At 40.1% G+C, this 26,361-nt stretch overlaps 1 protein-coding gene and 1 long non-coding RNA gene across 2 annotated transcripts in view; both read right to left on the bottom strand.

Annotated features, from left to right (window-relative positions):
* Nucleotides 1-26,361, bottom strand: part of LOC309564720 — a 626,554-nt gene that overhangs the window by 302,026 nt on the left and 298,167 nt on the right. The window lies entirely within an intron of this gene.
* Nucleotides 20,122-23,502, bottom strand: LOC309564582 (uncharacterized protein; the record flags this gene model as incomplete). The annotated part of the gene is made up of 3 exons (XM_082269230.1): nt 20,122-20,216; nt 22,599-22,649; nt 23,361-23,502. 3 exons carry the CDS (start codon nt 23,500-23,502, stop codon nt 20,122-20,124), a joined length of 288 nt encoding a protein of 95 aa, XP_082125356.1.

The following is a 26,361-nucleotide window of genomic DNA, read 5'->3' as shown; positions in this document are numbered from 1 at the left end:
GGATAAGACTGGTTGCCGATATGAAAATCGGAAAAAAACTGGTTGCCGATGCGAGAATCGGATAAGATTGGTTACCGATATGAAAATCGGAAAAAAAAAAAAAAAAACTGGTTGCCGATGTGAGAATCGGATCACTTGTTACCGATATGAGAATCGGATCAGGTTGGTAACCGATCTGAGAATCGGATCACTTGTTGCCGATATGAGAATCGGATCAGGTTGGTAACCGATGTGAGAATCGGATCACTTGTTGCCGATACGAGAATCGGATCAGGTTGGTAACCGATGTGAGAATCGGATCACTTGTTGCCGATATGAGAATCGGATCATGTTGGTAACCGATGTGAGAATCGGATCACTTGTTGCCGATATGAAAATCGGATCAGGTTGGTAACCGATGTGAGAATCGGATCACTTGTTGCCGATATGAAAATCGGATCAGGTTGGTAACCGATGTGAGAATCGGATAGGACTTGTTGCCGATACGAGAATCGGATCACTTGTTGTTAGGGTGTCTGCTACATGAACCCCTCACTAGAATCGGACGCATAACCATCCGAAGTAGTCCTAGTAGTCCTAGCAACCAATGCTTCTTCAAACATCCTCAGATCCTTCCTACATACCACCGTGCCATTAGAAGCGCGTACGCAGTCAGGTGCAAGAATCTCAATGTTTTCATTGGAAGCTAGAAATGTACTTGCAAAAATAGGAGTATCTATACCAACATCTGCCAATTTCTGGGTGTCCTTTTCTGATATAGAACGGGGACAGGGCTGGCAACAGCCTTGGTAATTTCCAGGCTGTTTTTCAGGTAAGACCGTTCGGATTCGCCTGGCCTCCATTGGGAGAGCCTTAGGCCTATGGGGTCGGGTTGGGCAGGATGTAATGAAATGTCCCCCTTCTCCACAATAAAAACAAAGGCCACAGATTCTCCTGTGATCTTTTTTTTTTTGTAAGGACAACTTAGTATGTACGGCACCAATCTCCATAGGCTCCTCATCCATCTCTGTAGGATCAGGGTTCAAATGAGATGTGTCAGAGTGACAAGGCTGACTGTTTAAGGCAGGCTTGGACCATGACCAGGCAGGATCACCATATTCATTTGGTTTCCTTTTTTCCCTAGGTAGCCGGGGTCTGCGGTTACCTGGAGCAGGTTTAGGAGTAGATTTTTGGGAGGGGAGACACTGGGAGTGCATCGCAATTGCAAATGATTCCCAATTGTCTAGGATCGGACTTTTTTCTTGCAGTTTCTCGTATGCCCACGTTTTCATTTTGCCAGAAAGCAAATTAATGGCAGCATGCACTTTAATAAAGTCATTATGATAGGTCCTAGGCTTAAGGATAAATAGGAGCTCACAATCCATACGAAAAAAAAGAAAAGAGGAACGGGAACCATCAAACCTGTCTGGTAGAAGAACAAGAGGTTCTGGGGGTTGAGCAGCAGTAGGCTGTGTCAGTCTGGCCACCTGCTGCGTCAGAGCCTGATTGTCTTCTTTTAATTCAGTAAGTGCGTGTATTAACGCAGTTACTTGTTGTGTTAACTGTGTCACCTGAGTGGTCATTTCTGCTGAATCCATTTTATCTGGTTCGTTCAAACTGTAACGCTCCTGCGTTTTATGTATGATGTGGATTTACAGCTGCAGAAATATTCCACTTCAGTAGTCATGTAGAGAAACGCTGAGACACCAATCCCAACTCCCAAAGACTCATCATGTGTGGATGATCTCAATTCAGCAAGTAAATACACACACTCAATAAGAAGTTCCTGGAGTGATCTATGTATATAGTAGTATAGAGGTGATAGGCTGAAGAGACAGGTTGAGTTGAGACGATAGGTGACAGACACTTGAGAGGAATGTTCTTGAGAATGAGATAGTAACAGGTGGGATGCAGATAGGTTAGCAATTATGTATGGTAGTAGATGATAGGATAGCAGATGACATACAGGAGAGACTAACCCAGTGCAAGAGCAGATAATAGTAGGCTCAAGAGCTAGCAATCTAGATAGTGCAGATGTAGTAACAGTCCTTAGTATGCAGAGCTAGACAGTGTAAGCTTTAGTATGAAGGTTATTGAGGTTTCCCCTGTGGGGTACTTATCACTAGTAGCAATGTAGCAGAGGAGAGGTTCGACAAGAGCGGATGATCCGGTAGCGGGATACAGGGATCAGCGCAGCGTGGTTCCGACAGCGAGGTATGCTTGCAAGCATGAGAGCTTCAAGACAGGTTAGCATCAAGGCACATCTAGGCACACAGCAGGTTGAACGAACCCATGTGAGTGAGAGCTGGTGATTTAAATAGCTGTTCAGTCCGGCGCTCAGTGATGATGTCAGCACTCTTAAAGGGAAACACACCTATATGTGCTTCATCTATCTAGGTAGATGGAAAGCACCCGGAAATGATGTGATAGGAGGCACTGAGAGTGCCAGAACCTTACACATATAAGTTAATGGGACTTTCATGGACATGGCACAGGTAGTATTAAGAGGACAGCCAGTCACATGTAAACATTGTAGTGGAATACCAGAGGACCCAATGTCAGAACTCGGTAAGTATTTAGCTGAGGAGGGGGATAGTTACTTAGATAGTAATTGTTTTTGCATAGAAATAAATAGTAAAAAGTGAAACCTGAAGGGTAACATCTAAAATTTTCATGTTTTTACTTTTTTATCCTTTTCTTCACTCTGGCTTTCCACTGGCAATATAATGAATGTCATATCTGATATGAATACATTTTTAAACTTTGTAGTAATCCCATGGTTCTTGAAGTATGTGAGGTCTATCTTCTGTTGTACACATCCTCTGTAGATGGTATACAGTAGGCCTGTGGATGTATGTGCAGAAATAACTTGGGCAAAAATATACTCAGTGAGGAATAAGAGTGGGAGGCAAAAGACAATGTTATTGGCACATGCTGTTTTAACCTGCTGACTAGATCTGTCTGTTGTTATGGTTTTTAAAAATGAAATTGCAATTTATATATTTCTTTGTGGTTTTAGGTCATTCCAAGGACACAAAGATGACCTTAAAGAGAATCCAAATCTCAAAGAGTGTCTTAACATTTAAATCCAATAAATATTGGCTTAAACTTGCTGCAGACTCTTAGTTGTTTGCACCAGTTGTCTTTATTGCTACTTATTGCAGCCTAGGGCTTCTACCATTTACAAACTGGATTGGTATTTCCTGTGCTACAATGCTGCCGTGAGTGGCTCCCAAGCAGGGCCAGCATTGTCCCCTTAGGAATGGACGTTCTCACTGGCCAGTACGAGCTGATAAACCCATTCACCTCCCTCCTGTGATTGACAGCAGCAGCTGCCTGTGAAGACCACTGCTTGAAACTGAGCACCTGCAGCTAAGCTGTTCAGGCAGAAATTGGAAATGTGCAAGAGTTGGGAAGTGCTGTACACATCTTTCTAAATGTATAGCATAAAGAAAAGTAGGCTTATTATTTTATGATTAGGGAGGAAGCATCTATAGATACATGCCAAATAATGTCTCCCCCTTTGACACTTACAGTCTTATCATATTGGGAGTGTTTTCCAAACTTTTAAACTAACATTTGTGGGTTCAACTGTAGTGAACATACATTTGGCCTTGCTTGAAAGGGTTTTTTTGTGTAGGACTTATTTTTGGCTTAATATGTACAATATGTAAGAAATCCAGATTCTGTAGGGTCACAGCTTGTAATGAACAGATGCTGTTTTTGAAAAAAAGAACTCTCTACTGTCTTCAGGTGTAAATCCACTTTCCCAGAAATCCTTTATGATTGGGCAGTGATTACTTTTGAATACATTAATAATGACAATGTCATAATCCAGTGTTTCTTTTTAAATTGCGTAATTTGACCACAGGCAGGGTTATGACCAGGCTTGTTAACTTTTGGATGACTAAATGTACAGTAAATTTGACACAAACATCATCCCAAAGTTAACAGTTTCTGAGGGAAACCATTTTGGAAAAATTGTTTATTTTTTTATGTTCAAGTCATTTTTTGTCATAGATATGATAAGGTATATCAAATGAAAACCATTTACTGCGCTAAAAATATATTCAAACGTCACCATGATACCATAAGAAACATTTTAAAATGGTGATGCTTTGTATAAAACACCATGGGGGATTTTTACTAAAACTGGTGCACACAGAATCAGGTGCAGCTGTGCATAGTAACTAATCGACTTCCAGGTTCTCTTGTCAAAGCTTAACTGAGCAAGTTGAAGTTAGAAGCTGAATGGATACTATGCACAGTTGTACCAGATTCTGTGTGCACCAGTTTTAGTAACTATCCCCCAATATTGCTGTTGCCATTAATTTGTAAAAAAAAATGAGAAAATATCTCCTTTCTAAAAATTTTTAAACCTCCTAATAGTAAGTTAGTATGTTTGATACGACCAACAATTTGTTAAGTGTAGAACAAGTGACGAAACGAAAAAACATATCAGTTGCTAAGATTTTTATTGAGCAGGGTTATTTAACCAGAGACAAAAAGATGCAGAATTTAACAGCGTACAATGAGATGAGTGTAGTTTATTTTGCAGAGAAGAAAATAAGTAGCTCTGATTATAGGCACATGATGTCTTCATTTATCACAGCAGAAATGTCCATGTCCATGGCAAGGATCACACGGATCAGGACAGCAGGGGACAACACAAGGGTTGCATGGATTGCATGGATCTGCCAAGAAAAAAAAACCTTCATTAATCATATATTACATCCTAACCCATTCATGACTAGAGGCCATTGAAGCCTTAGTGCTCAGAATGAGTTTAGCAGCATTAGTAGGTGCTGATTCTCTTGACCGTAACTCTATTTTACCTACCTGAATCATTTTGACTAAGAACCTTACTAAGAACCTATTACATGACCTGTTTTAATAAATACTTTGCTCTGAATTCATTATAAGATGACACATCGACAACAATAGATAAAAAAAATAACATTTAGTTATTTACCATTGCAATTTTTAATCAAATGGTTTAAATGTATATTTGTTTTTTTCTGCAAACCGTAATGCTATCTAACACTTCATCTTGACTGCCCAGAGAAAGAAGCACAGTACCTTCAGCAGGATGAAGAAGTTTAAAACTTCCAGTGACCACCATGACTGGCTCTCATAATGATCACATGATGGAAAAACCTTTCCACTAGGAAAAATGATATACCCAAATGGGGTTGTGTCATTAATGTGCAATGCACACAGTTAGTTTGGGTTTTTAGGGGTTAAAACAGACAGTGAGGAGGTAATAAAACAACTCCTAGCTATCCACCACAATCTGTTTTTCAGAGAGCCAAACTGTGTGCAAACAAGCACCTAATCTGAAACCTGTGGCTGTGATAAGCCCCAGAATTAGTAGCGGGCAGAAATGTGCACTCCTAGTTCACAGCTGCAATATAGAGTAACATCATTTTCATGGTAAGGATAGCTGAGGATCTTTATCTACAGACTGTAGATGAAGAGTACATAATGCATGTCATTTACAGAGGTTTGCAAAACAATCCATATTTCTTTGTATAAAACACCATGGGGGATTTTCCATATACATTGTCCTCTTGTATTTTCCATATACTTTGTCCCCTTTGTCCTTTTGTCCTATACATAGTCCTCTTGGCAAAAAGTACCAACCCCCTAATTTTAGTTTTTTATACAAAAACAAACTCTTTAATATTGTAAAAAGAGGAAACCTACAAGTGACAGTGCAACAAACAACATCAAAGCATTATTTATAGTGAGAACTTCATGCAGGTTTAGGACATTAAATGAGCAGTATTCGTACTACCATAGTAAAAGTTACAAACATGTACTAGTTATTAGCAGTGATATACAAACTCTATCAATCGCATCTAATGATATACATATAGTCAGAAGGAAAGAAGCAAATTCATCAAGCTGCCCAGTCAGAGACCTGGGTGAAAATCATGCACAGGGTGTCTAAGGGGTGACCACAAGTGTGGTAACTACTCCTTCTCTATACAAGTTGAAGAATTTTCCAACTACCTGTTCCAAATCTTGTGAGGGCCCTAATCTATTGTTGAATTGTCCGGGGGGCTTCTCTAAGCCAGACCCTGGCAATCATCATTCTGGATATAAAGAGGAACTCCTTTAGGAAAATGCGGAGGTGTTTTTCTTTCTCAGGCGAAGGCAGATGGCCTAACAGACATTGCTTAGGGCAAAAGGTCAGGGGGGAGCCCATCTGATCATGGAGAAAATTGACCACCTGCATCCAGTACCTTATATGGACAGTATCGTAAAAAAAAATGGTAAAATGTGCCCCTAGGCTAAGCACATCCAGGGCATGATGGATTTTGAATAGGTGTTAAGTAGTATCTGTGTAGTATGTATAGGTGAGTTAGTCGGTCAGAGAGCTTGGGAGAGACTAACCTGCAGTTGTTTAAGACCTCATCCCTGTCTTCATCTACTATTTCCCCATCTTCAGCTTTCCAGCATGCTTTTAGTTGGTAGGCCAGTGTAGTAGCATCAGGAAACATTAGATAATTATAAAATGTGGAAATATATTTTTCCTGGGGTCCTGACCATTAATTAACTCTAGACTGGGAATGGAGTCCCCAAATTAGATATTGATCGCTAGGTGTAGTTGAAGGTACCAGAAACACATGTGGTTAGGTAGTCTAAACCCATTCCTGAGTTCCTGGAATGATTTTACCCCACACCAGAGAGGACATGTGAGAGTTAGATGACCCCCCTATTAATCCAAATGTCATAATCAGGTACCAACGACACCTCAGGCTGATACAGATTATCCCACAGGGGTGTATGAGCATGAAATGGAGAGGCTTTCGTGTGTTTCATGGCCAACTGTCAAATTTGGCAGTGGTTAAATAGCATCTGTATGAGGTGGGGTAAACCAACCCCCTAATTTTTAATCAATTTGCAATCATGTTTAATTCCATGTTGCATGTGCCAGAGGTATGGTGATACATAACTCTACTATTTTTACCCAGTGTGTTGCGACTGGTAGGAAAAGGTTGCAGCAAAACTACATACATGTGGAGAATGTGTATGACTTTTCATTTCTGCCATCAAAAAGCCACCTATAAAAAGCCTGTTTAAAAGCCACCTATGAAAGAAACTCAAAATGTGCACTGTTTGTGATCAGTGAAGAATCCCCTTTCTCAGTGATGGGAAGATTGGCATATTTTAAAGTCTACACTGTTTGTCCATTATCCTAAATACTTTAAACAATAATCTATTGCTCCTCTTACCTTGTTGGTGAACACAGACGGTGCCATGGTGATGATGGTGAGGCTTACATGCTAAAGAGATACAAGCATTTATTAAAGAAGAATACCAGACAACCGATAAAGTTAACCTAATAACATAATGCTCAGTCAAATATTGCAACCATAGCTGAATCCCCATAATTTATGTTTAATTTAATTATCTACTGCAACTGGAGTTCATCGCATTTTTCTCAGTGGTACTGGAACCACCATGTCAGGAATGTTTACTTCATATCCGACCTCTGCAATCTAATTCCTTTTCCAGCTTATTTTTACATTTTATATTATAAGTCATGTAACAGAACGTACAAAATATAATCTAAGGCTGTTTTTTCCTGGAGAAAAATTATTTTGCTCAAAAATTATCTCTGGGTTTACTTTTACTTTAAATAGCATGTTTTGTCCAACAGAGTTCCCAGTACCGCTGCAGGAATGCTGCTGATGCTAAATACAGTTTATAGAGCTCTGACAGCAGCCACATAAAATGGTAATGGAAATAGTTTGTTTGGGCCAGCTTATTTGTGTATTTAATATTAAAGTAATCCTAGATAACCAGTCCAGCTAAAATGAAATTACAGTTATTGATACAATAAGTTTTAACTGACACACTTGCCTACCCAAACAATTTTAGTAGGAAATTAAAAGAAGGAAAGAATTTTACAGTGGAGGGAGTTCATTGAACCTTTCTACGTTAATTAATGCACAGTATAAAAATGATATAGTTTATAAACACTTACGGTCTTGGCATGGATCTTTGCAGACTACTACGTTTTGGCAAGGGTTGCATGGATCTTTGCAGACTACGACGTTTTGGCAAGGGTTGCATGGATCTTGGCATTGGATCTTCTGGGTAATACATTTCCCTTTGATTCCAGACATATCTGCTTTTAAATTTGGTTTCCTTCTTGGAATATTCTGAAGATATTTTTAGGTTGTTTGAATAATCTAGGATGGCACCTTTTTATATATACTGTGAGTGGAGGTGGAATTAGAACACATTACACCACTGGCTGGTTATAACAGATTTACAGGGTGATGAAACGCTGTCCACATGCTTATCATTTACTAGTTTGTTTGGTCTTTATTTAGCACTTTGCTAATTATTTACCTACATTCTATGATTTTAACTTTTTAATTTTTTTTGTTCTTTTTAATTCCTTTTTAATTGTTTTATATACTGATTCATAGTTTTATTTGGGGTTGACGTGCAAATTAAAAAATTGTGGTATTAGTCATTTTTAGATTGCAGTATGTTGCTCATATTAAGACATGTGCAATATTACTCAAAAGGTAAACATGTTTGCTTATAGGGGTCTTGATTATTCAGAACTACGTCATTAGTTGTCCTTTGTTTTTGCTCTATTCACTTTCACCAATTAGTGCCGGTTCACATTTGTGCAATGACAGAGATCGCACTGCTCCTAAAATTACATGCGATCTCTGTGCGGTGCAAATTCAGCCATACAGTTTGTATGGCTAAATTCCCACCGTAATCGCACTAAAAGACGCACAGGACCCTTTTTTTGGTCCGAAGCAGAATCGGATAGCATGGTGGTTAACACTAGTGCGATCCGATTCTGTGCAAACTTTCAGATCACACTGCGATATGCAATCCGATCTGGGGCTGTCGTTAACTTTTAATTGACACCCCCAGCGTATTGCATATGGCAGTGTGAACTGCCAGGGGTGTGGATGCGATGCGGGAACACGCTGTATATTCGCAGCGTTTCCTCATCGCACAAATGTGAACCGGCACTTAGTGCATAGTCAATATGACACATCTTGACACAAACAATCAGCATTTTCAGAATGAGGCCAGCCATGGCAACCTAGGATCTCATCTTCATGGCAAGTGTAATCTAACAACTTGGCTGATAAAGTCCGCTGACTACAGACACCAATAGCTTGGGATTAAATATGCATTCACAGCTAAGTCAGAAAAGTGATGGTTCCCTTCATGCCCCCCCTAACCACATTCATACAGAATAGTATAATTCAGTCATAGAAAACATAGAAAGCAAACTACTTTTGCTGTGTTCTCTTTAGGAAAAAAATAAAAAAATAAGCTCTGTATATCTTCTGTCATTATTACACCCTTTATTAATTGTTTGCATTTTAACCACTTGCTGACCACCCCATGCAGATTTACTGTGGAAGGGCGGCTCGGCTGCGCATAATCACATAGATCTACGTGATTATGTGCATGTGGTTTCGGCAGCCAGGCCACGGGAGGAGCGGGCTCGATTGGTGTTGGTCTCCCTTGATCTTCAGCTAGAATGACAGAAGAGCCACCTGCCTATGTAAACAAAGCAGGCGGCTCTTCAGCCAGAGAGGCAGGGAAAGATCTTGTGATTCAGCTAAGCTGAATCACCAATCTCTCTCTGCCTCGGTCCAACCCAACCCCCCCACACAGTTAGTAAGCACAATAGGGAATACATTTAACCCTTTGATCACCCCCAGTATTAACCCCTTCCCTGCCAGTGTCATTTATACAGTAACAGTGGATATTATTTAGCACTGATTACTGTATTAATGTCACTGGTCCCCAAAAAATGTCAGTTAGGGGTCTGATCTGTCCACCGCAATGTCGCAGTCCCGATAAAAATTGCTGATGGCCACCATTACTAATAAAAAAGATAAAAAATAAAAAGTCCATAAATCTATCCTGTAGTTTGTAAACGCAATAACTTTTGCGCAAACCAATTAATATATGCTTTTTGGGATTTTTTTTTTTACCAAAAATATGTAGCAGAATACAAATTGGCCTAAACTGATTAAAATATTAGATTTTTTACAATTTTTAATTGGGAATGTTTTATAGCAGAAAGTTAAAAAATATTGTGTTTTTTCAAAATTGTCTCTCTTATTTTGTTTATAGCGCAAAATCTAAAAACCGCAGAGGTGATCAAAGACCACCAAAAGAAAGCTCTATTTGTAGGGAAAAAATAACATCAATTTTATTTGGATACAGCGTTGCACGACCACGCAATTGTCAGTTAAAGCAATGCAGTGCCGAATTGCAAAAAATGGCCTGGTCAATAAGGGGGTAAAACCTTCCGGAACTGAAGTGGTTAATAGTGAAACAAAAATATGTATAAATACCTGTAAAAACCTTTAAAAACTTGATACTATATTACTGCCCTCTAAACTTAAATTCATGCATTTTCTATTTGAGCAGCAAATTGATGGAACAGCATGTAAGATGTGCTCTGCAAAGTATGGGGCCAAAGCTAGAGGTACTAGACTGTGAGCACAGCTTATGAAGGCCAGTATCAACCTTGTATCTGTGATATTATGCTGCTGAGGCTTGTCTTGGAGGTGGAAGGAGAGTCCTGGGCTTTAAAGTGTTTTTAAACTCGAGTTATCTGCCCCTCTTTTGCATAGGCAGGGAACACTAACAGCCTTAAATTACTTTAAAAGTAAAGTTGTTGTTGTTGTTGTTGTCAAGCAACTGATCAGCATAGAGAGAGGAACACATGCAAGACTGATACTGCACTTCATTCTGAATGCCCTGGTTGCCAGAGCATGTAATTGTTTAAGCAATGTCACATGACATGTAACGTGCTGTGGATGTAGCTTCGTCGCAACCTGGTTCGTGTCGTGGAAATGAGAACCATAATCACATGACCTAATAAGTAATCCCTGTATAGTAAAACACTTAACATAGTATATAGTATACATATACTATAGTAATATCTTTAATATACAGTAGTACAATGTAATACATGCAATACTTATCTAAATGGGAGCATGAGCACTGTGGTGCCAACAAACCATAGGCTCTATGTTACCACCAGGAAGGAGGAAGCATTAAGAATGGCAGGGTCGCCAGGTACAACCACTTGTGGACCGGAAGGATTTACCCCCTTAATGACCAGGCCATTATTTGCAATACGGCACTGTGTAAATTTAACTGACAATTGCAAGGTCATGCAATGCTGAACCCAAATAAAATCAATGTCCTTTTTTTCCCCAACAAATATAGCTTTCTTTTGGTGGTATTTGATCACCTCTGCAATTTTTATTTTTTGCGCTATAAACAAAAAAACAGCGACAATTCTGAAAAAAAAAAACAATAATTTTTACTTTCTGCTATATAACATTATTCCCCCCCCCCCCCCCCCCAAAAAAAAAATATTTTAATTATTAATTTTTCATCCTTTTAGGCCAATTTGTTTTCTGCTACATATTTTTAGTAAAAAAAAATTGCAATACGCGTATTTGATTGGTTTGCGCAAAAGTTATCGCAACTACAAACTAGGAGAAAGATTTGTCATTTTTTATATATATGCGGCAGGTGGCCGGTAAAAAAAAAAAAAAAAAAATGAAACTTTACAATCACTTTAACATACACTCCACAATCAGTTTGCATGGACAGGTTGTGATTTTGATGCAGTGCGAATTTGCAGCAAATTCGCTATGAATTCGCACTGCATCTAGTGTGAACTGGCCCTTAGTTAGCTGTGCTTCAAATAGATCTCTGGGTGCCAAAAGCCTGTGCCAGACATGCATGCTAATTCATACTAATCTGCACATGCTTTAGTTAGTCTATCATCAATAGTTTGTAAACTATTGGAAGGGATGATAAGGGACTATATCCAAGAATCTGCTTGTGACGGTACTCACAATATCATCAGCTCAACCACCTGTCTTCCACACATGATTGAATATGCTGATATACTCACCTGTTATCTACAATGGATTCTGTGTTTACACTTATGATAATGTGTATTGTACTACAATGTCAGAAACGGACAGTCTGTCACTGGTGGTCTCTTTCTGAGGTATGATGTGTATTCTGTTAAGCCTGTCTGTCCCATTGTTGATTGTTAATGAACTCACATATTGTTAGTTCAGATTAATTCTATTTCTGTAGACAATTTCATCTGCATATGATAATATAATCAGGCAACCCCTGACCTGATGGGGTAATTTGATCAGGAGGGGGGTGTCAATGCTGTAAATAATCTGTGTGAGTTGTTCAATAAAGAGCAGGTTCCTTAACTTGTACAAGCTAAGTTGTCGGCTAGCTTTGTATGGGGGCGGCTAGGTTATTTGATATCTATGTTCAAGACTGGGAAGAAGCGGTATACTGACGGAAGTCCACAAGGACAGTGTGGGTCACAGCTCCATTACATTGGTGGCAAGCAGTGGGATGCTTTCTGCAGTCTGGGACATCCAAACCCCCACCGGGATTCAAGGTCCGGATAGCAGAAGAGGAGAGGTACAGTTATCAGCCGCCATGGAAGAGGAATTCGGAAGGAGGTTGCGAGAGATGCGGATACAGCACAGGGGACCACTTTCAGAGAAGATCCTGCTTTGATGGTATGATTTAATCCACTGGGAACTCTGGAAGGAAGCGCTAGCCCATGAGCAGCAACACCAGGGAAAATCCTTACCTCCTTCCAGGAAAGGTACTGGTCGCAGTACAAAGTTCAAATGGTATATTTGCGGAGACAACCGCACAAGGAATGGAAAGCTGAGTTAAGCAGGCTGGTCCAGGGGGAGATGCAGTTGGACGAGAGCTACAGAGCCCTCCTCTGGTATGTAACCCAAGTGTGCCCATGGACAGCGGACAACGGCCCAACAGAAGGCTTTTGCTACGGTGGCCTGGGGCTGTTATTAGAGAGGCAGTCCAAGGACCCCAACTTTGGGAGAGATTTGGAGTAGCGGTTAGAGGAAATTATGGATTACAGAGAGATCCTGTAACATCTCAGAAGTGTTCTGGGCACTGGAAGATATGGAGTTTCTGGCCATTCAGGAATGGGAGCTGGAGATCACCTAGAGATGGCTGCAGACTCTGCTCAGCGCCAGGGCTGGGCTCCCCATGCCTGGGAATATCCAGAAGTGCCAGCTGACTGTCCGGAAATTCTGGCTGAAGAGTCGGCAATGTGGCACAGTTTGTGGTTTGCTCACCTGCACCCACGGTTTGGCATACGGAGGTCTTATGGCAGATGAAGTAAGTGTTGACTCACCTCGATAAACCTGTTTCTGCACAGGATGAGCTTGGATGGAGGAATGCATCTGTCCAGCAGCTGGATAAAGGTACAAGAGATGAAGCAGCCAGCTCATCTTCCCAGGTCAACCACCTGTCTTCCACACATTGTTGAATATGCTGATATACTCACCTGTTATCTACAATGGGTTCTATGTTTACACTTATGATACTGTGTATTGTACTTCAGTGTCAGAAACGGACAGTTTCTTCCTATTGTCTGTTTATTGAGGTGTGATGTGTATTCTGTTAAGCCTGTCTGTCCCATTGTTAATTGTTAAATAACTCACATATTGTTTCTGTCCAGATGGCTAGATAATAAGTTCAGGTTAATTCTAGTTCTGTATACAATTTAATTTTCATATGTTAATGTAATCAGCCAACCCCCTGACCTGATGGGGTAATCTGATCAGGAGGGGGATGTCCATGCTGTATATATTCTGTGTGAGTTGTTCAATAAAGAGAAGGTCCCTTACTTGTACAAGCTAAGCTGTCGGCTAGCTTTGTATGGGGGTAGCTAGGATATTTGATATCTATGTTCAAGACTGAAGGAAGCCGTATAGTGATGGAATCCCACAAACACAGTGTGGGTCGTGGTTCTGTTACACTGCTTATAAAAACAGTATCATTAGTAGCAATAAGCATGGATTAATCAAGGATCATTCTTGCCAGACCAATCTGTTAACATTCTATGAGGCAGTGAGCTGCCATCTAGATAAAGTTAGGCCTATGGATGTGGTATATCTGGATTTTGCAAAGACACTTGATACAGTTCCCCATAAATGTTTACGTTGAGGCCTGTCGGAATAGGGTATGTACCTGGGTAGAAAACTGGTTACAGGGTAGTGTCCAAAGGGTGGTAATAAATAGTGAATACTCAGAATAGTCTAATGTGGTGAGTGGGGTCCCCCAATAATCTGTCCTGCGACCAATTCTGTTTAAATTATTCATAAATGATATAGAAATTGGTATAAAAAGCTCAATCTCTTTGTTTTCTGACAATACAAAGCTAAGCAGGACAATAACTTCATACCAATATGTGGAAATCATACAAGAAGATTTAAAAAAAATAATGGTGGGCTGGGCAACTACATGGCAAATGAGGGTTATTGTTGAAAAGTGTAAAGTAATGCATTTTGGGTGCTAAAAATACAAATGCAAGTTACTCACTAGGGGGAAGCTAGGATGAAAAAAGATTTGGTGGTCCTAGTTGATGACAGTGGCACTCAGTGCCTTGAAAGTGTTGACAGGAAGGGGGCAGATCACTGTAACATATGCAGACAGGGCCGCGATCAACTTTTTTTGTCCCCTAAATGTTTTTTTTTATTGCGAGGCGCAATTCAACAGTATGCAATGGGTGTATCTCACTGTAACATATGCAGAGAGGGCCGCAATCAACTTTTTTGTCCCCTAAATGTTTTTTTTTTATTACAAGGCGCAATACAACAGCATGCAGTGGGTGTATCTCACTGTAACGTATGCAGACAGGGCCTCAATCAACTTTTTTTGTCCCCTAATTGTTTTTTTTTTATTGCAAGGCGCAATTCAACAGTATGCAATGGGTGTATCTCACTGTAACATATGCAGACAGGGACGCTATCAACTTTTTTTGTCCCCTAAATGTTTTTTTTTATTGCAAGGCGCAATTCAACAGTATGCAATGGGTGTATCTCACTGTAACATATGCAGACAGGGCCGCAATCAACTTTTTTTGTCCCCTAAATGTATTTTTTATTGCAAGGCGCAATACAACAGTATGCAATGGGTGTATCTCACTGTAACATATGCACACAGGTCCGCAATCAACTTTTTTTGTCCCCTAAATGTATTTTTTATTGCAAGGCGCAATACAACAGTATGCAATGGGTGTATCTTACTGTAACATATGCAGACAGGGCCGCAATCAACTTTTTTTGTCCCTAAATAGTTTTTTTTATTGCAAGGCGCAATACAACTCTAATTTATGAATGAAAAACTCAAAAATTATTTTTTTACCCTAAATACTGTAAAATAATTATTTTCCCCTCACATTGGTGCTTTATGAAGAGCAGGTTAGAAAAGCAATGTCTGTCTGACATACAGTCTATAAAGGGGGCGTCCATCTCAACCCCATCCACAAAGGGGTATTATGCCTACTTCTAAACCAGAACGTTATATTACCAATCATCCCTATGAAAGGGATAGGGCTCCGATCCATCCAGAAGGTCAGCTATCCAATTCCCATCCTAATGTGTACCAAACATTTTTCCCCCATCAGGGAAATAATGGATATGGAAATGGATATTACCCAGACCAATACAATCAGGGATCCCAACAAAGTTTTTTTCAGGGGATTACCCCGAAAAAAAAAAGATGAAAAAATGTTAAAGGGGGACAAGAGGGGGGAAGGACTCCAATACAAAAAGGAAGCGGCTCTGAAGGACGGTGGGCTCCTTAATTTGAGCTCTGCCGTCATTTCTTCTGATGAGAGACATGTACTCATCAGAGTGCCCCCCCCAAACCCCTTAGCAAATTTGATACTTTCATTGATCTTCAGAAATACGTCAGAAAGTTGAGCATTAAGAGATATCTAACCAGTAACCCTATTCCATCTAAACAGGAATATGTTATGGGAGTGAGAAATACTCAATTTACTAATGCCTCTACGTTTAACCCCCCGGGACCTTTAGCACCGTCCTTGACTTTGTTCAGAGACCTAGTAGCCAGAGATCTAGACCAGTTACAGATCAAAAAGTGTTGAACTGATCTCTCCTTTAATAGAGGCCTCAGAACACTCAAGGAACGTAAGGATATTGTTGTTAGGCCCGCTGATAAGGGGGGGGGATTGTAATTCTCGACATAGAGGCATATGACACATGATGAGACTTTTGTCTGATCAAGATACTTATATCCCTTTAAAAGGTGATCCCACTAAGACGTATAAAACTGAACTGGAAATGTTGGTGGCGGAAGGTTTTGATAGAAAATTGCTTACCAAGAAAGAAAAGGCCTTTCTAGTACCCACAGCACCCAGGATCCCGGTGATATATTTTTTGCCTAAAGTGCATAAGGACACTGTTTGCAAATATATAGACCATTTTCTGCAACCATTGGTCTCTAAGATGCCATCATATCTCAGGGATTCGATGCATGTCATTAACGAACTCAGCAAGATTCAGTGGAAAGAAGGTTATATTTTAGTGACTGCGGATGTTTCGTCCTTGTATACTATTATTTCCCTCGATCAGGGTTTGGAAGCGGTGTCCTACTATTTAAGTCAGGACATCCCTCTGAGCTTCCAGAAGGATTATATAATTTCTTTGCTGAGTTTCGCAATGGTTTATAATTTGTTTTTTGGTCTAAAGGCAATTTCTATTTGCAAAATAGAGGTGTGGCCATGGGCACAAAATTTGCGCCCAGTATGGCCAACCTTTTTATGGCCAAGTGGGAGGAGGATGTTGTCATGGGTATGCCTAGGCCAGAGCTAGTGCTCTGGCGTAGGTATATTGATGACATCCTCCTCCTATGGGATGGCAGTACGGACTCCTTAAAAGAGTTTATGATCACTCTCAACCAGAATGATAGAGGTATTAATTTACAATACGAGTTTACCAGCTCCGAGATTCATTTCTTGGACCTGAAAATAATGGTGCAGGAGGGTCATATCATGACATCTACCTTTTTCAAAACTACTGACAGGAACGGATTTATTGATACCACCAGCTATCATCATGCTGCGTGGCTTAGATCCGTTCCTGTCAGTCAGTTCTTGCTCCTAAAGCGTAACTGCTCATTAAGGAGTGATTTTCTTAAAGAAGCCTCCATCCTAAAGGAGAAGTTTTTGGAAAAAGGATACAGTGAGCAGGTCTTAGATGAGGCCATAGTGAGAGCGGACATGCACAATAGAGATGATTTGCTAGAGCCAAAAGCCAAGGTGAAGAATGAGTCCTTTGGATTTGCTTTTCTTTCATCCTATTCCACGCAACACTTTTCGGTAAAAAAGATTCTTCGCCGCCACTAGCATATTTTGAAAAATTATGGAGTATTAGGCCCCCTGATCCCAGAGCACCTCAGGTGGTTTTTAGGGGGGTACCACCTTTAAAATTACAAGTGGCTCCTAATGTGAGAGATCCCCCTAAGCTAACATCTTTTTTTCAGACGATGGGAGGATTCTTCCCATGTAGGAAATGTGCCATTTGCAAATCACGAGAGAAGCAGGAGAGTTTGTTCCTTTACCTCAGGCTCTACGGGTCAAGATTTTCACTTTAAGCCTTTCATATCTTGTACCACTAGATATGTGGTTTATTTACTTAGGTGTCCCTGTGGCCTTGACAATGTTGGCCGCACTATCCGAGAGCTTCATGTCAGACTTAAGGAGCATGTGGCCAACATAGTCAAGGGGTTTCCAAAACATAGTGTCTCAAGGCACTATGACCAGTGCCATCAAAGGAACCCTAAGGGGACAATCTTCTTGGTAATAGACAAATTCTCCAAGAATTGGAGCGGCAGCAATATGACCCGGGGGGTCTCCAAATTGGAAACCAGCTGGATTTATAGGTTGAAATCCTATACCCCTTTAGGCCTGAATATTGAATGGGATATTAACGCATTCATTAATAATTCATGATAGTATTTTTGGAATACATTTTTTGGCTATTTTATATGTGAATTTTTATGGATGTTGCTGTTATTCAGAAATATTCTAGTCTTTTTTCTAGTCTCCTTTTAGTCTTTATTTGTAAGAATTTTATGTGTTTTTACATGTTTTATATGGATTGTTTTTAATTAAATGTGTTTTTATGTAATCTACTGCTATGTGAAGAGGGAGTTGTGTGTTCTCTAACCTGTGGTTTAGAGTGCGACCACCAGATGGAGCCGTGACCTCCGAGGTGTTGTGTGTATATTTTATGTTCAAAATGTGGTTGTTTGGTTCCACATAACATAATAACATTAAATCAATATAAGGGATTGTTATCTCTTTCTTTATTTTGTCGCATATCATATTGGCGACATGATCGAGAGGTTGTTATACCTTAGTCTATCTCTTTAACATCCGCATCCAGTCGTTGGAGCGCAAGCCGACCACTTCCGGGTATGGGTGAGAGTCAATGCTTCCGTCCAATCCCAACCGACGTAGGACCACACCCCTTGAAGACGTCAGTCTATGATGAAACGCGTCGGGTGGAGCCTACGGCAACGCACGCCACACGCGGAAGAGACACGGCGGCCATTTTGTCGGTGGGATGCAGCAGTATCAAACCATCGGAGGGAAGTAACACACAACGCTCACTATCAGCGGTGATTCTGTAAGTTATTTACATTGCTTTTGGGCCAAATAAAGTTGCATAACAGGTTACACTATGAGGCGGTGTTCTTTTTTGGGCCCTATGATGATGAGATGACGATCGTTTGATATATGCTGGGACTAAGGAGTGGAGGATCCTATTTGCCTGTGATACATACGCTATACTTAAAACGCTATATGACCTTTGTGATGAGGGTCATATATATCCGGTAAGGATCAGTGTGTACGGGTGTTTGGTGGTGGTTTTCTCCCACTGAGGATCTTCACTTCTATCCATCTAAAGATCTTCACATATATATTTACGGATCACCTGTGAACCGTTGTTCCTCTCTTGGATCTATATGAACATTCTGTGAAAACAGTTTTTTAGATTAGCGCCACATTTAGAATTATACAGTCTTTGAAGTTAAATATGAAGGAAAACATTTTTTTTCTTTTTTAAATGCAGATTAAGCACACACATATGCACTGAGGTTGCATTAAACATTTTTGTGCAGCACCGCACGCTTAACAGTCTAATAAAAAAATTTTGTTTCTCCCTTCTCCTCCTCACTTGGCTCAGGTCAGGGCATAAAGATCGTTCACTGCCCCCCCACACAATACAATCAATGTAGATCGCTGTCTGATTAAAGCAGATTGTTCCTATCTATGCTTCCCATACAAGCAATCTCTCCAGCCTAGCCCTACAGTAAACTCCTATCTCTCCCTCCGGGCAAAAAAATTGTTCACTGCACCCCACAAAATCAAATCAATGTAGATCGCTGTATGATAAAGCAGATTGACGCGCGGCGCTGTTTGACTCCAGCTTATATAAAGTTTGGGTCACATGCTGCACTGGCCTATCACAGCCATGCCATTGGTAGACATGGCTGTGATGGCTTCAAGGGCACACTAGTTAAACGTTTGCTGATTGGCTGCCTTGCACCTGTTGAAACCGTGCCATTAAAACCGTGCCAAAACATTAAAATAACGTTACCGAACAACGGACAGTACCCGAACATACAGTGAAATGTCCGGGTTTGGGTACCGAATACCCAAAAGTCCGGTACGAACACGAACAATACAGTCCAGGTTTGCTCAACCCTAACCATCATAGCACAAGAAACATTTTAAAATGGTGATGCTTTGTATAAAACACCATGGGGGAGTTTTACTAAAACTGGTGCACACTGAATCTGGTGCAGCTGTGCATAGTAACTAATCGACTTCTAGGTTTTTTGGCAAAGCTTAACTGAACAAGCTGAAGTTAGAAGCTGAATGGATACTATGCACAGTTGCACCAGATTCTGTGTGCACCAGTTTTAGTAAATATCCCCCAATATTGCAGTTGCCATTAATCTGTAAAAAAAATTAGAAAATATCTCCTTTCTAAAAAATTTTAAACCTCCTAATATTAAGTTAGTATGTTTGATACGACCAACAATTTGTTAAGTATAGAACAAGTGACGAAACACAAAAACATATCAGTTGCTAAGATTTTAATTGAGCAGGGTTATTTAACAAGAGACAAAAAGATGTAGAATTTAACAGTGTACAATGAGATGAGTGTAGTTTATTTTGCAGAGAAGTAAATAAATAGCTTAGATTATAGGCACATGATGTCTTCATTTATCACAGCAGAAATGTCCATGTCCATGACAAGGATCACATGGATCAGGACAGCAGGGGACAACACAAGGGTTGCATGGATTGCATGGATCTGCCAAGGAAAAAAAATCCTTCATTAGTCATATATTACATCCCAACCCATTCATGACCAGAGGCCATTGAAGCATTAGTGCTCAGAATGAGTTTAGCAGCATTAATAGGTGCTGATTCTCTTGACCGTAACTCTATTTTACCTACCTTAAACATTTTTTACTAAGAACCTATTACATGACCTGTTTTAATAAATACTTTGCTCTGAATTCATTATAAGATGACAAATCAACAACAATGGATAAAAAACTGTTTAAAAAAAAGTAACATTTCATTATTTACCATTGTAATTTTTTCTGCAAACTGTAATGCTATCTAACACTTCATCTTGACTGCCCAGAGAAACAAGCACAGTAGCTTCTACAGGATGAAGAAGTTTGAAACCTCTGGTGACCACCATGACTGGCTGTCATAATGATCACATGATCAAATGGGGTTGTGTCATTAATGTGCAATGCACAGAGCTGGTGTGGGTTGTTAGGGGTTAAAACAGACAGTGAGGAGGTAATAAAACTTCTCCTAGCTATCCACCACAATCTGTTTTTCAGAGAGCCAAACTGTGTGCAAATAAGCACCTAATCTGAAGCCTGTGGCTGTAATAAGCCCCAGAATTAGTAGAGGGTAGAAATGTGCACTCCTAGTTCACAGCTGCAGTATAGAGTAACATAATTTTCATGGTAAGGATAGCTGAGGATCTTTATCTAAAGACTGTAGATGAAGAGTACATAATGTATATCATTTACAGAGGTTTGCAAAACAATGCATATTAGAGTCCTTTTGGCAAAGAGAACCAACCCCCTAATTTTTGTATTTTGAACAAAGGCAAACTCTTTAATATTGTAAAAAGAGGAAACCTACAAGTGACAGTGCAACAAACACCGTCAATGCATTATATATAGTGACAACGTCATGCAGGTTTAGGACATTAAATGAACAGTATTCGTACTACTATAGGAAAAGTTACAAACATGTAATAGTTATTAGCACTGATATACAAACTCTGTCAATCGCATCCAATGATATACAAATAGTCAAAAGGGGAGAAGCAAATGAATCAAGCTGCCCTGTCAGAGACCTGGGTGAAAATCATGCACAGGGTGTCTAAGGAGTGACAACAAGGGTGGGAACTGTTCCTCCACTATACAAGTTGAAGAATTTTCCAACTGCCTGTTCCAAATCTTGTGAGGGCCCTAATCTGTTGTTGAATTGTCTGGGGGGCTTCTCTAAGTCAGAGCCTGGCAATCATCATTCTGGCCATAAAGAGTAACTCCTTTAGGAAAATGCGGAGGTGTTTTTCTTTCTTGGGCAAAGACAGGAGGCCTAACAGACATTGCTTGAGGCAAAGGGTCAGGGGGGAGCCCATCCGATAATGGAGAAAATTTACCACCTGCATCCAGTACCTTTGAATATAGGGATAGTACCATAAAAAATGGTAAAATGTGCCCCTGGGCTAAGCACATCTAGGGCATGATGGATTTTGAATAGGTGTTAAGTAGTACCTGTGGGGTATGTATAGGTGAGTTAGTCGGTCAGAGAGCTTGGGAGAGACTAATCTGCAATTGTTTCAGAACTCATCCCTGTCTTCATCTACTATTTCCCCATCTTCAGCTTTCCAACGCGCTTTTAGTTGGTAGGCCAGTGTAGTAGCATCAGGAAACAATAGATAATTATAAAATGTGGAAATACGTTTCTTGGGGTCCTGACCGTTAATTACCTCTAATAAATGTAAGGAATCAAGACTGGGAATGGAGTCCCCAAATTAGGTATTGATGTGGTTAGGTAGTCCAAACCCATTCCTGAGTTCCAGGAATGATTTTACCCCACATCAGAGGACATGTGAGAGGTAGATGACCCCCCTAATAATACAAATGTCATATTCTGGTACCAGCAACACCTCAGGCCGATATGAATTATCCCACAGGGGTGTATGAGCATGAAATGGAGAGGCTTTCGTGTGTTTCATGGCCAACTGCCAAATTTGGCGGTGGTGGAATAGCATCTGTAGAAAGTGGGGTGAACCAACCCCCTAATTTTTAATCAATTTGCAATCATGTTTAGTTCCATGTTGCATTTATGTGCCAGAGGTATGGTGATACAAAACTATACTATTTTTACCCACTGTGTTGCAACTGGTAGGAAAAGGTTGCAGCATTGCTACATACATGTGGAGAATGTGTATGACTTTTAATTTCTGTCATCAAAAAGCCACCTATAAAAAGCCTGTTTAAAAGCCACCTATGAAAGAAACAACTCAAAATGTGCACTGTTTGTGATCAGTGAAGAATCCCCTTTCTCGTTGATGGGAGGTTTGGCATATTTTAAAGTCTACACTGTTCGTCCATTATCCTAAATACTTTAAACAATAATCTATTGCTCCTCTTACCTTGTTGGTGAACACAGATGGTGCCATGGTGATGATGGTGAGGCTTACATGCTAAAGAGATACAAGCATATATTAAAGAAGAATACCAGACAACCGATAAAGTTAACCAAATAACATATAATGCTCAGTCAAATATTGCAACCATGGCTGAATCTCCATAATTTATGTTTAATTTAATTATCTACTGCAACTGGAGTTCATCGCATTTTTCTCAGTGGTACTGGAACCACCATGACAGGGTTGTTTACTTCATATCTGACCTCTGCAATCTAATACCTCTTCCAGCCTATTTTTACATGTTATATTATAAGTCATGTAACCGAACTTACAAAATATAATCTAAGGCTGTTTTTTCCTGGAGAAAAATTATTTTGCTCAAAAATTAACTCTGGGTTTACTTTTACTTTAAATAGTATGTTTTGTCCAACAGAGTTCCCAGTACCGCTGCAGGAATGCAGCTGCTGCTAAATACAGTTTATAGAGCTCTGACAGCAGCCGCATAAAATGGTATTGGAAATAGTTTGTTTGGGCTAGCTTATTTGTGTATTTAATATAAAAGTAAACCTAGATAACCAGTCCAGCTAAAATGAAATTACAGTTATTGATACGATAAGTTATAACTAACACACTTGCCTACCCCAACTATTTTAGTAGGAAATTAAAAGAAGGAAAGAATTTTACAGTGGAAGGAGTTCATTGAACCTTTCTACGTTAATTAATGCACAGTATAAAAATGATATAGTTTATAAACACAACACTTACGGTCTTGGCATGGATCTTTGCAGACTACTACGTTTTGGCAAGGGTTGCATGGATCTTTGCAGACTACTACGTTTTGGCAAGGGTTGCATGGATCTTGGCATTGGATCTTCTGGGTAACACATTTCCCTTTGATTCCAGACATATCTGCTTTTAAATTTGGTTTCCTTCCTGGAATATTCTGAAGAGATTTTTCGGTTGTTTGAATAATCTAGGATGGCACCTTTTTATATATACTGTAAGTGGAGGTGGAATTAGAACACATTCCACCACTGGCTGGTTATAACAGATTTACAGGGTGTTGAAACTCTGTCCACATGCTTATCATTTACTAGTTTGTTTGGTCTTTATTTAGCACTTTGCTAATTATTTACCTACATTCTATGATTTTAACTTTTGAAATTTTTTTTGTTCTTTTTAATTCCTCTTTAATTGTTTTATATACTGATGCATAGTTTTATTTGGGGTTAGCGTGCAAATTAAAACATTGTGGTATTAGTCATTTTTATATTGCAGCATGTTGCTCATATTAAAACATGTGCAATATTAATCAAAAGGTAAACATGTTTGCTTATAGGGGTCTTGATTATTCAGAAGTACATCATTAGTTGTCCTTTGTTTTGCTCTATTCACTTTCACCAATTAGTGCCGGTTCACATTTGTGCGATGACAGAGATCGCACATAATTCGGAGCGCACTGCTCCTAAAATTACATGCGATCTCTGTGCGGTGCAAATTTCAGCCATACAGTTTGTATGGTTGAATTCACACCACAATCGCACTAAAAGACGCACAGGACCCTTTTTTTGGTCCGCAGCAGAATCAGATAGCATGGTGGTTCACATTAGTGCGATCCGATTCTGTGCGAACTTTCAGATCGCACTGCGATATGCGATCCGATCTGGGGCTGTCGTTAACTTTTAATTGACACCCCCAGCGTATCGCATATGGCAGTATGAGCTGCCAGGGGTGTGGATGCGATGTGGGAACACGCTGTATATTCGCAGCGTTCCCGCATCGCACAAATGTGAACCGGCACTTAGTGCATAGTCAGTATGACATATCTTGACACAAACAATCAGCATTTTCAGAATGAGGCCAGCCATGGCAACCTAGGATCTCATCTTCATGACAAGTGTAATCTAACAACTTGGCTGATAAAGTCCGCTGACTACAGACACCAATAGCTTGGGATTAAATATGCATTCACAGCTAAGTCAGAAAAGTGATGGTTCCCTTCATGCCACATTCATACAGAATAGTATAATTCAGTCATAGAAAACATAGAAAGCAAACTACTTTTGCTGTGTTCTCTTTAGGAAAAAAATAAAAAATATGCTCTGTATATCTTCTGTCATTATTACACCCTTTATTAATTGTTTGCATTTTAACCACTTGCTGACCACCCCATGCAGATTGACTGTGGAAGGGCGGCTCGGCTGCGCATAATCACATAGATCTACGTGATTATGTGCATGTGGTTTCAGCAGCCAGACACCGGGAGGACCGGGCTCGATTGGTGCTGGTCTCCCTTGATCTTCAGCTAGAATGACAGAAGAGCCGCCTGCCTATGTAAACAAAGCAGGCGGCTCTTCAGCCAGAGAGGCAGGGAAAGATTGTGTGATTCAGCTAAGCTGAATCACCAATCTCTCTCTGCCTAGGTCCAACCCATCCCCCCCACAAAGTTAGTAAGCACAATAGGGAATACATTTAACCCTTTGATCACCCCCAGTGTTAACCCCTTCCCTGCCAGTGTCATTTATACCGTAACAGTGGATATTATTTAGCACTGATTACTGTATTAATGTCACTGGTCCCCAAAAAATGTCAGTTAGGGGTCTGATCTGTGCGCCGCAATGTCGCAGTCCCGATAAAAATCGCTGATGGCCGCCATTACTAATAAAAAAGATAAAAAATAAAAAGTCCATAAATCTATCCTGTAGTTTGTAAACGCTATAACTTTTGCGCAAACCAATTAATATATGCTTTTTGGGATAATTTTTTTACCAAAAATATGTAGCAGAATACAAATTGGCCTAAACTGATAAAAAAATTGATTTTTTACCATTTTTAATTGGGAATGTTTTATAGCAGAAAGTTAAAAAATATTGTGTTTTTTTCAAAATTGTCTCTCTTATTTTGTTTATAGCGCAAAATCTAAAAACCGCAGAGGTGATCAAAGACCACCAAAAGAAAGATCTATTTGCAGGGAAAAAATAACATCAATTTTTTTTGGATACAGCGTTGCACGACCACGCAATTGTCAGTTAAAGCAATGCAGTGCCGAATTGCAAAAAATGGCCTGGTCATTAACCGCTTGCCGACCGCCGCAAGTAGATATACTGCGGCGGTCAGCCCCTCACAGGCAAAGTGACGTATATATACGTCACTAGCCTGTGAGGCTCTGGGGAGCGAGCGCGCGCCGCCGGCGGCGCGCTCCCGCACCCGCATGGTCACAGACCCCCCCGCGCGTGTGACCGGCGGACCCGATGTCCGCCGCTCACTGTGCGATCGTCGGGGGAGAGGGAGAAAGGCAGGCAGCTTGTGTAAACAAGCTGCCTGTCATTCTCCCCTGTGTAGAAACACTGATCATATGGTTCTACTATGTAGGACCGTTGATCAGTGTAACTACAGCTCAATAGACAGCCAATCACAGTTAGAATCACGCCCCTAGGGACACACACAGCCCCTCCCTCTCAAATAAAGTTAACCCCTTCACTGCCAGTGTATTTTTACAGTAACAGTGCATATATATAGCACTGATTACTGTAGAAATGTCACTGGTAACCCCAAAAGTGTCAAAAATGTCAGTCAATGGTCCGATCTGTCCGCCCCAATGTCGCAGTACCGCAAAAAAAATCGCAGATCGCCACCATTACGCGTTAAAAAAAACCAACAAAAATGACAAAAATCTTTCCCTTTGTTAGTAAACGCAATAACTTTTGCGCAAACCAATCAAAATACACTTTTTGCAATTTTTTTTTTTACCAAACGTATGTAGCAT

Source organism: Pelophylax lessonae (genome assembly GCF_965119305.1).
Source record: "Pelophylax lessonae genome assembly, chromosome: 9".
Lineage (NCBI taxonomy): Eukaryota > Metazoa > Chordata > Amphibia > Anura > Ranidae > Pelophylax > Pelophylax lessonae.
The sequence above is the reverse complement of the archived record's forward strand: the minus strand, read 5'-3'. Positions and strand labels throughout refer to the sequence as shown.